Here is a 15916-nt window from a genome sequence, read left to right on the forward strand (position 1 = left end):
AGTCTACATAACAGACTTTTACTTAACAATGAAGAAATGTTCACTGCCTTTCTTGTCTAAAAAAAAAAAAAAAAAAAAAAAAAAAAAAAAAAAAAAAAAAAAAAAAAAAAAAAAATTGACAAATAAAGCACCGAGTTTCAAACTTTCTCATTTGTAACCCACAATTCCTTCCATAAAACTCAGAATTTTACATTTCTTCAATTAAACTTTATTTCTGTAGACTCCACTGTTGGCACTTATTATAAAAACTTCACCAGCAATGGTACACAATGGAAAACTTAGGTGCTGTATGCAAATGCAATAAATAATTATTGAAACAGTGGCATAAAATTATTCGTTTTTTCTTGTAATCATAATGTTTCACCAAGTAGCAACTGTGAAGTCTACAGAAACAAACTCTCAGTGATATAACTGAAAAGAATAAATAAAATGTTTCATATTTAAAAATGTCATGTGGAATAACCACTCATCACAGGCACCCATCTGGATATATTAAGTTTTGCTTCGACCATCAACTACTGAATATTATTAAAAATAATTATTGTAAGATGTGAAATATTCTTGAAAGAATCATTATTAATGTTACCTGTAACTGTTGCTGCTCAGACTCCCTCTGTTTTGCTACAGACTTAAGCATATTTCTTATTCCAATTGCTTTCATTTTCTCCCTTTCCACTTCTTTTGCCAAATTTTCCATCACTGATATAAAACCATCAACTAGTTTTTGAAATTCCGTTATTTCTGAAATTGGAAATAGTTTCAAAAATATTCTTTAGGAGTTTAAGTTCGACCACTAAGGTATTGGTTCTGGTGTGTGTGCATTATTAACACCAATGTGCTGTTTGTGAATACAATACAAAGTGCTTTTTATAGTCACATACATGCATTATGGCATTCTAGCTGAATAGATAGAAGAAGTAACCAAACTTTTCAGTGCACCCCCTACTAGATATGTGTTTTGTATATGACCCTTATCTGCAGCACTGGATAATATGCATTTAGATAATGCTGTAAATCACAGTCGACTTTCATCCAAGTATAGATTTTTCTGAAATAGAAAGCATTGTTCTACGTACCTTGGTGGATAAGTTATGCATTCTGTATGGTACATCATATTATTCTATGGTAAATAGTTAACAGGAATAATAAAAGTAATAGGAATTTAAAACATTTAATTGTAGTAGTTTCGACTGTATAAGCAACATTCCCCGTACAGTAAGCATATAAGCACTAACCAATGTTTTAGCACATTTGGATTCTATGGTGCTATAAAATAAGTCATTTCTCTAATGCTCACACGACAGATTCTCCGGTACAAGATTTTTAGTGGTGATAAAGGCAATATACGATGTTTGAAACTTAGTGTAAACTCACAGTATCCCAGTAACGAATATACTCAGCAGCCTTCACATACATATGCACACACAGGTAATTGTAAAGGAAAACAACTAAGAAACGATATCATAATAAGAATGTCAGGCAGTAAGTCAAAATCTGTATGGGAGAGTGTAAAAAGTGAAACAGGGAAGATACATGAAGAACAGGAAATTACTCTTATAAATGCTGACAATATCAATACCGTCTAAAAATACCTGCCAAAATGATTACTTTATACATGCTTAACAAAACATTTATAAAACTAAATTTAGCTTATCAGGGTAAACTTAGGTATCGCACATCTGCATAGAGCATGAGGTTAGTTCCAACGAGTGACTATGAAGTAGTAATGGACCAGTATCACTTATAATCCATACTGCTTCACAAATTGCAAAACCCTTGACTCACATTGTTAATTTACCATTTACCCCACAGATTAAAAATCTCGAAAGTGATACCTCTATTCGAGAGTGGTATTAGGCATAAAACTGAAAATTATTTACCTATTCACTCTTCTTGGCATTCTCTACAGTAACCAGAGACTAATGAAACAATGAATTGCCAAGTACTATACTTAAACAATCATGATCTACTGAATAATAATAAATATGGCTTTCAAACAGGTAGAAACAGCAATAATGGATTGCACAAATGAAATAGTCAGAAACTTCAATAACAATGGTAGTGTTACAGGAATGAATTTAGATCTTTCTTAAGCTTTCAATACTATTAGTCATGAAATTCTTTTGGATAAGTTGGACGCAATGGCGATTTCAATCATATTTGGAAAACAGATCACAGGTTGTGGAACTCATATCAGCTCACTGTAACCATAAAATCAGACTAGTATCTGATGCAAAGTAAGTCAAAATAAGTGTACTGAAGGGTAGTGTGTGAGGTCACCTTCTGTTCCTTATTTATTTAAATGACATACACACCTTAGAAACTGCAGCCAAGGTCATGTTGTTTGCAGATGATACTAGTTTACTAGTGAGCAATGTTAAGAAATCTGTCCACAACAACTGATAAAGCCCTCAAGTCCTTGGATTCATGGTTCAATGCCAACAGGCTGACCCTTAATGTGAAAAAAAAAAAGAAAATCAAATTGTATTCAATTTGGAAAGATGAATCAAAAGTAAGATTTCCAGCTGGTACTGCGCAGAAATGAGTTAGGAGTATGGGACATAAAACTTTTGATCAAGACAAATTAGAAAGCCCACATAACTAAACTCTCCCAGAGATTCAGTTCTGCATGTTTCATTCTGAGTATTACTTCTAAGGTTTGCTGTTTAGATGGTGCTAGATGTGCTTATTTTGATTACTTTCAGTCCCTCGTAGCTCACGGAATAGTGTTTTGAGGTAAAATTTATAGCTGATCAAACGAAATATTTATGTTACAGAACAGGGCTACCCAAAGCTTGTCATATAGCTCTGCTAGGGCTCACTGTAAGCTCCTATTTAAAATGTTCTGTTTGCTTACTGTACCCTCTCTGTACATATACAACTATGTGTTGATGACAAGAGCTGACTTTGTGACCTGTAAGCCAATCTCACCTACCACAGTTACATCACTCACTCCACCTTATAATAAAAGTAAGAACAACTCACAATCAAAGATATGTGACCCCACTTTGGCGTCATTCTTTATAACAGGCTGCCAAGTTACATAAAGAGACTGGTGAACGAAACACCTTTTAAAGCAGAGTTAAAATCATTTCTGTTGATAAGTGTGAATATATTAGCTTACTGGAATATTAGGCCCTACTTACTGCTCAGTTTTTTTTATTGTCAACAGATGTACCATCTATGCTTAATTTGTCTTTGCAAAAGAATGTTTCTGCTAATGATCATCTTGGGGCTGAATGTAATGTTTCTGCTGTTGATTTTTTTGCTTCACATGTAGTGTTACACACACGCTCAGAGAAGGGATATGGTGCTAGACTAGTTGTGATGCCTATGGAATCAGTAGGTTTTTGTGTTTCTGTGTGTTACACTTTTCTGCAGTGTTATATAAAAATGTTTGTTTTTCTTTTTTCAGAAGTGTTTTATGTCAAAGGTTCAATTATAGTTATAGCACCGATTTATTTCTTGTGCACATCGTATTTTCCAACAGTACATAACATGTTCATTCATTTTCTGTAGTTTTTTTTTATATCGAAACTTCATGTTGCAATTACATCATTGATTTATTTGTTGGGCATGTCACAATTCCAATGTACAGTGTGTGCTTCAGATTCCCCTTCCAGTCATGTACTGAGTAAGGTTGTTATGTCAGTCTTAATGCACTGGACTCGCATTCGCAATGAGTGGGTTTTATTCCCCGTCCGGCCATCCTCACTTAGGTTTTCCCAAGTTGCTAAGGTGAATGCTGGGATGCATCCTTTGAATAGGTCATGGAGACCATCCTGCCTTATCCTCACTGAGGGGCGATTCTAGAAGTCGGTTAAGGGGGGTGGGGGTGGGGGGAGGAGAGTGTTGGGGGAATGGAATACGGCTTAACAAAAGGAGAGTTGGGGTGCTCTACCGACAAACTGGTAAAATTTGGTGCTGCTTAAAGTAGTTTTTGGTAACTGTTTTGGAGTTCAGGGTATAAAATTAGTATTAATAAATAATAAAACGCCTATTTTGAGTTAAATGATATTTATTGGTTTAGGTAGTAAGCTATCTGCCGCTCTTATTTTTCTGTTAAAATGTGTTTGGAATACACTGCAATCTATATTGCTACATAATTATAAAAAAAAAATGATTGAATCTGTTGCATAATTTATTCGCTGATTTCTGAAGTCATTTTATCCGGAGTAATATGATACTCCATGGACGGGCTATAGCCCCCATGCCCCACCGCCCCCGTTGCCACCCCCCTGTCCTCACTTAATCCTATAATATAAATAACGGGTTTCAGACACTGCTGTACTGAATAGTCTTAAGGATGAATAAATAAACAACAGTGGGAGTTAACCAAAATGGCACAAACTTTGAACTTTATAAATGAAAACAAGGCCCACTGTATGCCATATATTAATGTTCTTTATTTTCTATTTAAAATTTTTACTTACTGAAATAAAGAACATTGATGTACAGCCTACAACGTAGCATGTTTTCATTTGTAAAACTTTTCGGGGCTGTGGACACACACTGAACCAAAATTTACTACTTTTATACCATCTTCAATCGACCAAATGCATACCGCATGTTAAATGTTCTCATGCTATACAAAATGAATGAAAATATAGTTACTTTCCACAAAAGTTTTGCATTCTTCATTCAGCTCATTTGTCTGTTCGGCTACTTCCGGTTCGAGAATTCGTATTTTGGTCAAGTCATCGAAATAAATTCCTAACTTTGCGAGCATTTCTGTCATATTCAATATCGCAAACACAACCACCCTTTACGTATATATTGTATACACTCTATAGTTGACATAAACTAAGGTGCGCAGCTTTTCACATATAAAACGAGCTATTCCAAAGATGCATACTTTGCAGTATCTGACGTCGCAGATTCTGGACGAACAGTCGCATTACACCATGGAGGTACCTCCATGCATTACACGCTCGAGAGCAATTCACCGTATCGATGGTTGTAACTCAATATTGCAAAACTTGTCATTTCGATTTCATTATCGTTGTGGGTACAGTTTGCCGCTACGTGAAAGATTTGGGATATGAGTGTATAGAATGGTTAGTGTAGTGCGAAACTGATAAGAAGAGGAACTAGTGAGACGCATCTTTATTTCCAAAGTTCCATTACCTACAGATGCTAATTAATGCCGTCATTTGCATTCGCTAACTTGATTGGAATGACATTCACGCCTTCAGATTGGTTTCATATCTGACTAGTAAGGGATACTTTAAAACTCCATTAAGTATTAGGCTTATCAAAAATGTCTGGTGATCATAAAACCGTAATCAAAGGCAACCCATCCCAGTATGTTAAGCTTAACATTGGAGGGTCCCTTCATTATACAACCATTGGAACTTTAACCAAACACGATACTATGCTGAGAGCTATGTTTAGTGGCCGTATGGAAGTGTTGACAGATTCTGAGGGTAAGAAATTTTAAAGCATTTGCACCATACGTGTCAGTTTAACCTAAAAACCTGATTGGTGAACTACTTGTCATTATCAGAGAATTGTGAGTGCTGCTTATTGCCCACAGAAGTACATTAACACTAACGCAAACTTGTTATACTCCAAAATAATAGCCTAATTGAGCATCATGCCCATTGTCTGATGCTAGTTTTAGTTCTTAACATGTCACTATTTTGTAATGCAGGGGTATGCTTATATGTCAAACTAGCTACCTTTAGGGCAATAATTTACTAAAGGTTGTATCTCCTCAGAGTGTCTCTTATACAAAGTGCCTGAAGCTGATTTCTGTCACACTTCCTAGTCTTCCTTCTTTGTGTTGTTTGTGATTCTGAAATTGTCTCATTTCACCTTACTTCATCGGCTACATCTGTGCTCTCAACACAGTTTGTGTTGCTTTAGAATTAGTAACAGTTCATCATACAAGACTTGTTGCCAATATGTAGCAGTTTACTTTCCAGTTTTTCTTATAGTGGTCACTTCCCAGTTTTTTTTTTTTTTTTTTACAGTATTGAACTGAAATATTTTGTCAGTGTCCATTCACATTAAAGAGAATGTGGCCCATAAGTGTTGCGTGGCAGACAGAAACATGAATCAGTGCATACTTTACTACCTTTACAACAATCACTGGTTTCATAACATGGGCTTAAGTGCACTTAGTACCATACACACAACCTTATAGGTACCCAAACATATCTTGTCGAACAGTGTTAGGGCAGCACGTTTGTGTGTGTGTGTGTGGGGGGGGGGGGGGGGGGGGGGGGGAGAGAACACCTACTTAAATTGTAAAAAATCTGAGAGCTAGTCATTTCTCTCTCCTGCTTCATGTGTGTATGTGCCACACAGCAGTCGGTTACAGTTGAGTGGTTTGCTTGCATCCAAAAACTTTTGTTAAGCAATTTATTATTTGTATGTACTGTGTTTGAATTAATTTAATGTAAGAGTTATTTAATGAAATATTTGACACTGAATCAGTAAGTCATAAAACTAATGCATCATTTTCACTTAATGTTAATATTTTCCTGTAAAATGCCAATCAGCGAAATTTGCATTCAGTATTACACTGTTTCATTATTTGTGAATATTAATGCACAGTGCACTACTCAGATTTTGTTTCACACCTTGGCCCATAAGGGCCACAGCCTAGCCCTCTGCGGTGGAGAGCTGAGTCCAGTCTACTACATCAGGATTGCAGGCTAGTAGATCAGGCCATGGACCTGTTGGCTCCCTAGCCCGTTGCATTGTGTATGCTATGGCCCATCTACTGTTCTGCGGCACGTGCAGCATATATTTCAAACATTCTAAAATTTATGCCAGTAAAAGTTACATAGTAGGCTTCCCATTCTATTTCTGATAGAAGAGTATGTAAATAGTATGCATGAAAATATTGGCCGAAGCCTTTTTTTCTGAAGTTACTTTGCAGCTTTAGATTTAATGACAAAAGGTGTTTTAAATATGACACAGATGTAAACATTGGGCTATGCTACAGGATAATCTGTTATTAAAAACTTTATTTGGTATTCACATTCATTAACTTTGTGAACTTGCAACCAAATTAACATTCCAACTTAATCTAGACCTCGGGTTGTACTGTAGATCAATCTGTCATCACAACATAGTATTTTGCTTTCACATCCAATGGCTCCACCAACTAGCATCAGTAATATGAATATACGCACCAAAATATGACGGGTTAACGGAAACATCCGATTCCACCCATCTGCTTTGATCAATGACGTCACCAATATGGCTGAAACAACCATTCACGACAACTCCCATATCGCGACTATGACGTCATTACGTAAACATGACAAAAAAATAAAAATAGATTGAAAAACCATCAAAACGTATTCCTCCAAAAATATAATGAAACTAACGGGACAAGCAGGGGAAAGTGTGGGTTTTTTGGTGGGGACAAACTAAAAATAAACACACGCCACTAAACCAAATGACAAAAATGATAAAACGACCGAAACCTTCCCAAAATCAACTAAAAACAGTATCAATTGGAATCGAACACTTTCCTTGACCTACATAGGTCAACAGCAACTACCAATACCACACTATAAATCTCAAAACTTTCACCACCACACTTAATCCTACAAAAAAAAAAAAAAAACAATCCTAGAAAATCAAAATTGGAATTGAACACTTCCCTTGACCTGTTATCCTTACGATATCTCCACATATAGCCGTCCCAGGTCCGAGACGCTAGAACTTTAGTAAGCCTCATTTCTTCACGACACACTGGACACTTCAAGACTTCAGCTGACAGGCCGAATAGATGAAGAAATTTTATTAGAGACAACGCACTGTCCCCCATCATCACCGACATCTGAAAACTGTTGACCTTGTCAGTCATATCCATACCTACCAAAGACATAAACAATTCAATTTACCAAAATTCACACATGCCGAACAGAAAAAAACCACAATAATGTCGACGTAACAAAACCAAAATCGTTAAATCACTGAAAAATATTCCACTGAAAGCACAGTCACCACCGATACCACACACATGCAATGCTACCCTGCAAATGAACCCCATATGCCACATAACATGCTACCCATAAACACACCACCAGAGAGAACCACCAACCGCAATACATCATCTACAAACACGCCACTCTCACAAACTAAACTCCGCGCCGTCGTGACGTCACACACCACAACACGGGTCAAAGCCAACGGGTGGAATCGGATGCTTCTGTTGACCTAGGCATTAACATCGTCAGTGGTCAAAGCCAAAGACCTGTATCTAATATTTGTCTTGACCCAAAAGTTCTTTGTGGACATTATAATTGGCTGGAGATAAAAACCTGGCGCTACAGGGAAGTGTGTAATCTCAATATTTATTGAAAATGAAAAAGCTCTGGTGCAGAGTCAATTTGAATAATAGTAGAGGACAATAAATGTAGGGCTTTGCAGATGGAAGCTGACCATCACACAGCAGAGACGACCTGCTGACACCACGTCACTGTAGTGTGCAACTTGCTGGGCTTGGGAAGCAACTAGATATTTTGTATAAACTTTAAAACTGTAAATGTGTTTTGTAGTGACTGCTCCATTGGCTGTGAATAACAGGAACCTCATGTAGGTTTTTGACAGATACAGGTTGCATATCATTAGACACAGTGAAAAGGAATAGATGTAAAGATGGCAGATCATGACTGAATAAACGTGCAATTTTTCATAGAATGAATCTTTCACTCTGTGTTAAAGACTGTGCTGTTGTAGAAATATTGTATTTGTTACTGCTGTGATGATGATGTTAAGAATTGGGATGGCACTGTCTGCTTAGTACTACCCTGAAACAACCACTATCACTGCATGATGCCACAGTCACTTCATTTTTGATATGGCACATTGAACCATCACCATTGTGGTTTTGCTGTCGCAGACTTTTTAACATTGTTGATCTCATTTCAAGACCCAATTTAAGGAATTCGTTTGATGTAAGAACTGATTTTTAGTTTCAAATCCAGTATGATATTTTGTAGAATATTGTTTTGGAGGAGCATCATTAAGCTGATTGATTTGAAACACAATAGCTCAAGCTTAAAAGTTCATCAGAGTGATTGTAAGGTGCAAATATATTTTCAAATTTCGTGCAATACATTCAGAGACTACCTTTGATAGTAAAGATGAATTTTTACTTCCAAAATCAGTAGGGAAAGGATACTTAATATGAAAGGTAGGTCTGTTATTGAAGCGAAGACATAAGTTTTTGTGGTGGGCTTAGTGTATACACGAGTGTTAAAGTAAGCATCAGATATGTGAACGGCAGTACCAAATAAGAAAAAAGAATTTGTTAAGAGAAAGGTGTTGCAAACTTTACAGAAGAGAATTGAGTTTCTCACAAAAATTAGGAAGTTCTGGCTCACCAGGAATTTGCAGATAAAACATGTCACCCATGTATAAAACTGAACCAGATCAGAGGCTTTCAATCCGCGGTCTCAAACAATCTCTAGGTAATTCACAGATAAGCTAATATAAAACAGAACAGTTCTGTTCCTCAAGACTCTACCAGTAATATGTTTGTAAGCTTTTCCTTGAAAGGTGAATTAATTGTCTTTTAGTATAAAATTAATGACAGTGACTGATAATAGGAACACATGTTTTGAAGTACACAAGCTATGTATGTATGAAATATTGTTATAGAAAACAATTTCATAAAAAAGATCAAGAAGAATATTAGATGGGATGAGAAGTGTAGATTTCAGGTGACTAATATGGTACACTGGTTAAGACCTTGGACTCGTACATGGGAGATTCAAGGTTCAAATCTTCATTCATCCAGTCTAATTTATATTTTCCTGAATTGCTAGATCACTGAAGGCAACTACCAGTTTTCTTCCCCATATTTGTCTAATCTGAACTTTCCCATCTTTCTAACAACACACTCTTCTATCCATTTTATGCCTTTGCTCGGGGGAGGGGGAAGGGTGCGCGAGGGAATTCTATTTTTTATCTTAACACATTTTTTCCTCTGTTTTCTATCAGTTACCTACTATTTTCTGCTACTTATTTGTATTCACGTAAAATTTCTTTTGCTGCTGTGCCTATTCAGATACAACTATAAGCTATTAACAGATATGAATTGCATTATAGCTTTTGCAGAGCTGAACACACACTTATGTAGTGTTATGGAGCTACTTATTTGACATTTGTTGTGCGGTGCTACAGGGGTCAACGGAAGCATCCGATTCCACCTGTCTGCTTTGACCCCATGACGTAAGGGTGTTGTGGTGTGTGATGCCATTATGGTGCAGAGTTTGAGTTGGTTATGTTTGATGGCACTGTGTGCGTGCGTGCGTGAGAGAGAGAGAGAGAGATATGGCCGACCTATTTTGCACTGCCAAAATTTGTTGGTTGTAAGTAATTGTGTTTTTTTTTTTCTTTTTTTTTAAATATTTTTTCTATTTTTCTCAAGTTGTAGTGTTTTGAGTATTGAATGTGTTTTAATTTATGTAGGGATTTTTGACTTGTTGAGGTGTTGTGGTTTTGGTTTTGTTTTTCTAAGTTGTAGGTGTTGGATTTTTTGTATCAGTAGTTATGGTTGAGCTATATGGGTCAAGGGAAATAACCGATTCCAATTTTCTTAGTTTTATTTGTAGGTATTGGTGTTTTGGTATCATCATCTGTGGTCAAGGGAAATGTCTGTTTCCAGTTTTCATAGTTTTTGCTATAGGCGTTGCTGTTTTGGTATCGTCAGCTACGGTTGACGTATATAGGTCAAGGGAAGTGTCAGATTCCTGTTGATTTTGTAATTATTGTTTTTTTTTGTTCATTGTTTTGTGTGTTTTGGGATCATGGTGGTGGTTCTTTTCTCTCTCTCTCTCTCTCTCTCTCTCTGTGATATTTAGGTTGTCCCCTCCCTAAAACCCCCAATTTCCCGCTGTTGCCCCATTAGTTTGATTGTATTTTTGGAGGTTGATGTTATTGTCTTATTTATACATATTTTCAAGTTTGTTGCTGTGTGTATGTAGTGACATCATATGTGCCATATTGGAGACACTTAGAATAGCCATTTCCGCCATGTCGATGACTTCATGGGTCAAAGCAGACGGGTGGGATCGGACACTTCCGTAATTCTGTGCTGCAGCATTGCTACATTGAATGTCATGTGGTTGTTGGTTATAGCGTGGATAGCAGGAAGTACAGTGCTAATACAGGTAGAATGTGTTCTTGTCTGTTGCAGCCACCAACAGTTAAATGGGCTGCAAGGAGTGCTTGATAGTGTGTCATTTGCATACTTCACTCTACTCGAATATATAGTGCAAGTAAACTGATGGTTTGCTGTGGTGCATTAACAATGGTGGCCAGGTGCATTTGACTTTGAGAGCTGAAGTGCAACTTATACATAGTCATTTTAATTAACTGTGACACTCATTCTTCAGCAATATCCCATAGAGCAGTTGTGGTGAATGAATAATATGTACTAGTGCAGTAGTATGTTCAGCATTACAATACCACTTGTGATGCATATTGTACAATGCTAAAATAGTTTTTTTGTGGTTATTGGAAAGAGAGATCTGTCATTTCTACACAAGAAAAATTGTTTGAGATGCAAGGATCCACTGGAAAAGTCAGGCTAATGGTATCTTTGGGATGTTCCCTTTCAGGAGAAGGGCAAGACAAACTAATGTTTCATACTGTAACTTGTTTAGTTAAGATACCACACAATCAAAATAACAAAAACTTCTCTAACATAGAGTAGATCTACTTCATCCAGATATCGATAATGAGAGCACACTCTGTGATCAGAAATTTGAGTTGCATGTGCCATACAGCTTCAGTTTATCAATATCATTTTTTCACTTATTTGGAAGAACATTTGTGTGGTTAGGAATTTGCATGTTGTCATTGAGGGACTGTGAATACAATTTCAAAGGTGCACATCTGTAACTATTGGAACGTAAGACACCCGTTTCCGTAAGTATCTTTGCATTGAAAAAATAGTGCTCTAGTCATACCTGTGAGTGTGATGTTCACACTGTGACACATTTTTCACTATGTTGTTATCACTGACAGAATTGATGCAAACAACAAAGCTGTTAGCTAACTTCTAACCGAAGATTAGAGGTTAGGTCATTTTGAGTAATGTGAACTCATCAAATATTTCATAATCATTAAAGACATCAAAACAAGGTTTGATTGTCAATGTTTGCAATGAAAAAATTGTATAAAAGTATTGTGCAGTTACTGAAAGCAAAGGCTCAGTCCCAGAACTGTTTTCAAGAACTGTAGAATACTATTAAATGTAACTGTTGTTGTTGTTGTTGTTGTGGTCTTGTGGTCTTCAGTCTTGAGACTGGTTTGATGCAGCTCTCCATGCTAATCTATCCTGTGCAAGCTCCTTCATCTCCCAGTACCTACTGCAACCTACATCCTTCTGAATCTCCTTAGTGTATTCATCTCTTGGTCTCCCTCTACGATTTTTACCCTCCACGCTGCCCTCCAATGCTTAATTTGTGATCCCTTGATGCCCCAGGACAAGTCCTACCAATCGATCCCTTCTTCTAGTCAAGTTGTGCCACAAACTTCTCTTCTCCCCAATCCTATTCAATACCTCCTCATTAGTTATGTGATCTACCCATCTAATCTTCAGCATTCTTCTGTAGCACCACATTTCAAAAGCTTCTATGCTCTTCTTATCCAAACTATTTATCATCCACGTTTCACTTCCATACATGGCTACACTCCATACAAATACTTTCAGAAACGACTTCCTGACACTTAAATCTATACTTGATGTTGATTATAGTGCTACACAGCCATCTATTCCACCAACACACTATCTTTTGACTTCTCTCCTTTTCTGCTACCTCCCTCTCCCCGTCCTTTGTCTAACCTCCCGACTATCTATCTGCCCCACCCTCTCTCCACCTTGACCCTGCTTGCCTCCATAAGCAGAACTGCCACCCACTCCTACCCTGCTATCCCTCCCCCATCCTGCCTCCCCTTCTTCCTTACCCCACCTGGTTGCGTCTCCCATCATGCACTGTTGCTTGCAGTCTGGCATCAGCTGCCAGAGATTCTCTCTCTCTCTCTCTCTCTCTCTCTCTCTCTCTCTCTCTCTCTCTCTCTCTCTGTGTGTGTGTGTGTGTGTGTGTGTGTGTGTGTGTGTGTGTGTGTGTGTGTGTGTGTCAAAGGCCTTGTTGGCCAAAAGTTATCTGTGCTATGTGGTGAATAGCAACCATCCTTTCATTAATACTGTTACACTCCATCCTTGATTTTTCATTGTTTGATTTTGTGTTGCATTTCTTATTGAATGCCTTATACTTTCCTTTTGCAGTGGTACTATGTAACTGATAATTAATGCTTTTGTACAATATTGGTTTTAGGTGACATTGAATACCACAGGTGTGATAAACTGAGAGTTTATTTCCAGATGGAAATTGTAGTAGTGTAAATAAAGTGGCAGGCAAAAGGGCTTTTGGACTGAACAGCTTGGAACATGTAACTAAGAGTTGAGAAACTATACTGAGTATTCTTCCGTTAAGTGAAATACATTCTCTTTATATGCAGGTCTACACACATTTTCCTGGCTGGCCGTGCTTTTGGAATGTCTCCCTATAAGACACAGTTTTCTATGACTTCTAAACTGGTCATCAGTCTCTCACATGGTAGCTTCTCTTCTGCTTCACTAAAATTAGTAGTACTACAGCTGTATATTTTTATTGGGTATAAAATTGTTGTATCACAAAAAACACTACTCTGGCACTGCCTCATTTTCTTGCATGGAATAACATGTCCGTAATTGGATTCAAAGATGTTGTTGTTGTTGTTGTTGTTGTCGTCTTCAGTCCGGAGACTGGTTTGATGCAGCTCTCCATGCTACTCTATCCTGTGCAAGCTTCTTCATCTCCCAGTACCTACTGCAATCTACATCCTTCTGAATCTGTTTAGTGTATTCATCTCTTGGTCTCCCTCTGCGATTTTTACCCTCCAATACTAAATTGGTGACCCCTTGATGCCTCAGAAACATGTCCTACCAACCAGACCCTTCTAGTCAAGTTGTGCTACAAACTTCTCTTCTCCCCAATCCTATTCAGTACCTCCTCATTAGTTATATGATCTACCCATCTAATCTTCAGCATTCTTCTGTAGCACCACATTTCAAAAGCTTCTATTCTCTTCTTATCCAAACTATTTATCATACACGTTTCATTTCCATACGTGGCTACACTCCATACAAATACTTTCAGAAACGACTTCCTGACACTTACATCTATACTTGATGTTAACAAATTTCTCTTCTTCATAAACGCTTTCCTTGCCATTGCCAGTCTTCGTTTTATATCCTCTCTACTTCGATCATCATCAGTTATTTTGCTCCCCAAATAGCAAAACTCATTTACTACTTTGTGTCTCGTTTCCTAATCTAATTCCCTCAACATCACCCAACTTAATTCAACTACATTCCATTATCCTCATTTTCCTTTTGTTGATGTTCATCTTATATCCTCCTTCCAAGACACTATCTATTCCGTTCAACTGCTCTTCCAAGTCCTTTGCTGTCTCTGACACAATTACAATGTCATCGGCAAACCTCAAAGTTTTTATTTCTTCTCCATGGATTTTAATACCTACTCCGAATTTTTCTTTTGTTTCCTTCACTGCTTGCTCAATATACAGATTGAACAACATCGGGGATAGGCTACAACCCTGTCTTACTCCCTTTCCAACCATTGCTTCCCTTTCATGTCCCTCGACTCTTATAACTGCCATCTGGTTTGTGTACAAATTGTAAATAGCCTTTCACTTCCTGTATTTTACCCCTGCCACCTTTAGAATTTGAAAGAGAGTATTCCAGTCAACATTGTCAAAAGCTTTCTCTAAGTCTACAAATGCTAGAAACGTGGGTTTGCCTTTCCTTAATCTTCCTTCTAAGATAAGTCGTAAGGTCAGTATTGCCTCACGTGTTCCAACATTCTACGGAATCCAAACTGATCTTCCCCGAGGTCGGCTTCTACCAGTTTTTCCATTCGTCTGTAAATAATTCACGTTTGTATTTTGCAGCTGTGACTTATTAAACTGATAGTTCGGTAATTTTGACATCTGTCAACACGTGCTTTCTTTGGGATTGGAATTATTATATTCTTCTTGAAGTCTGAGGGTATTTCACCTGTCTCATACATCTTGCTCACCAGATGGTAGAGTTTTGTCAGGACTGGCTCTCCCAAGGCCGTCAGTACTTCTAATGGAATGTTGTCTACTCCTGGGGCCTTGTTTCGACTCAGGTCTTTCATTGCTCTGTCATACTCTTCACGCAGTATCGTATCTCCTATTTCATCTTCATCTACATCCTCTTCCATTTCCGTAATATTGTCCTCAAGTACGTCGCCCTTGTATAGACCCACTATGTACTCCTTCCACCTTTCTGCTTTCCCCTCTTTGCTTAGAACTGGGTTTTCATCTGAGCTCTTGATATTCATACAAGTGGCTCTCTTTTCTCCAAAGGTATCTTTTATTTTCCTGTAGGCTGTATCTATCTTACCCCTAGTGAGGTAAGCCTCTACATCCTTACATTTGTCCTGTAGCCATGCCTGCTTAGCCATTTTGCACTTCCTGTCGATCTCATTTTTGAGACATTTGTATTCCTTTTTGCCTGCTTCATTTACTGCATTTTTATATTTTCCCCTTTCATCAATTAAATTCAATATTTCTACTGTTACCCAAGGATTTCTACTAGCCCTCGTCTTTTTATCTACTTGATCCTCTGCTGCTTTCACTGCTTCATCCCTCAGAGCTACCCATTCGTCTTCTACTGTATTTCTTTCCCCTATTCCTGTCAATTGTTCCCTTATGCTCTCCCTGAAACTCTGTACAACTCTGGTTTAGTCAGTTTATCCAGGTCCCATCTCCTTAAATTCCCACCTTTTTGCAGTTTCTTCAGTTTCAATCTACAGTTCATAACCAATAGATTGTGGTCAGAGTCCACATC

General features: G+C 37.5%; 2 protein-coding genes across 2 annotated transcripts in view; one reads left to right on the forward strand and one right to left on the reverse strand.

The window, feature by feature from the left end:
- Positions 1-4859, reverse strand: part of LOC124548468 (intraflagellar transport protein 20 homolog) — a 123774-nt gene extending 118915 nt beyond the window's left edge. Inside the window, exons 1-2 of the mRNA XM_047125177.1 lie at positions 4615-4859; positions 587-741 (exon numbers count right to left, since the gene is read on the reverse strand). Of these exons, the coding sequence (XP_046981133.1) occupies positions 587-741; positions 4615-4738 (279 nt within the window). The 5' untranslated portion in view covers positions 4739-4859. The remainder of the gene's footprint in view (positions 1-586; positions 742-4614) is intronic.
- Positions 4860-4926: 67 nt separating this feature from the next.
- The window catches only part of LOC124548452 (BTB/POZ domain-containing adapter for CUL3-mediated RhoA degradation protein 3), a 101446-nt gene continuing 90456 nt past the window's right edge, over positions 4927-15916 (forward strand). Inside the window, exon 1 of the mRNA XM_047125176.1 lies at positions 4927-5426. Coding sequence (XP_046981132.1) covers positions 5261-5426 — 166 coding nt within the window. The 5' untranslated portion in view covers positions 4927-5260. The remainder of the gene's footprint in view (positions 5427-15916) is intronic.

This window comes from Schistocerca americana, chromosome 1 (genome assembly GCF_021461395.2).
Source record: "Schistocerca americana isolate TAMUIC-IGC-003095 chromosome 1, iqSchAmer2.1, whole genome shotgun sequence".
Lineage (NCBI taxonomy): Eukaryota > Metazoa > Arthropoda > Insecta > Orthoptera > Acrididae > Schistocerca > Schistocerca americana.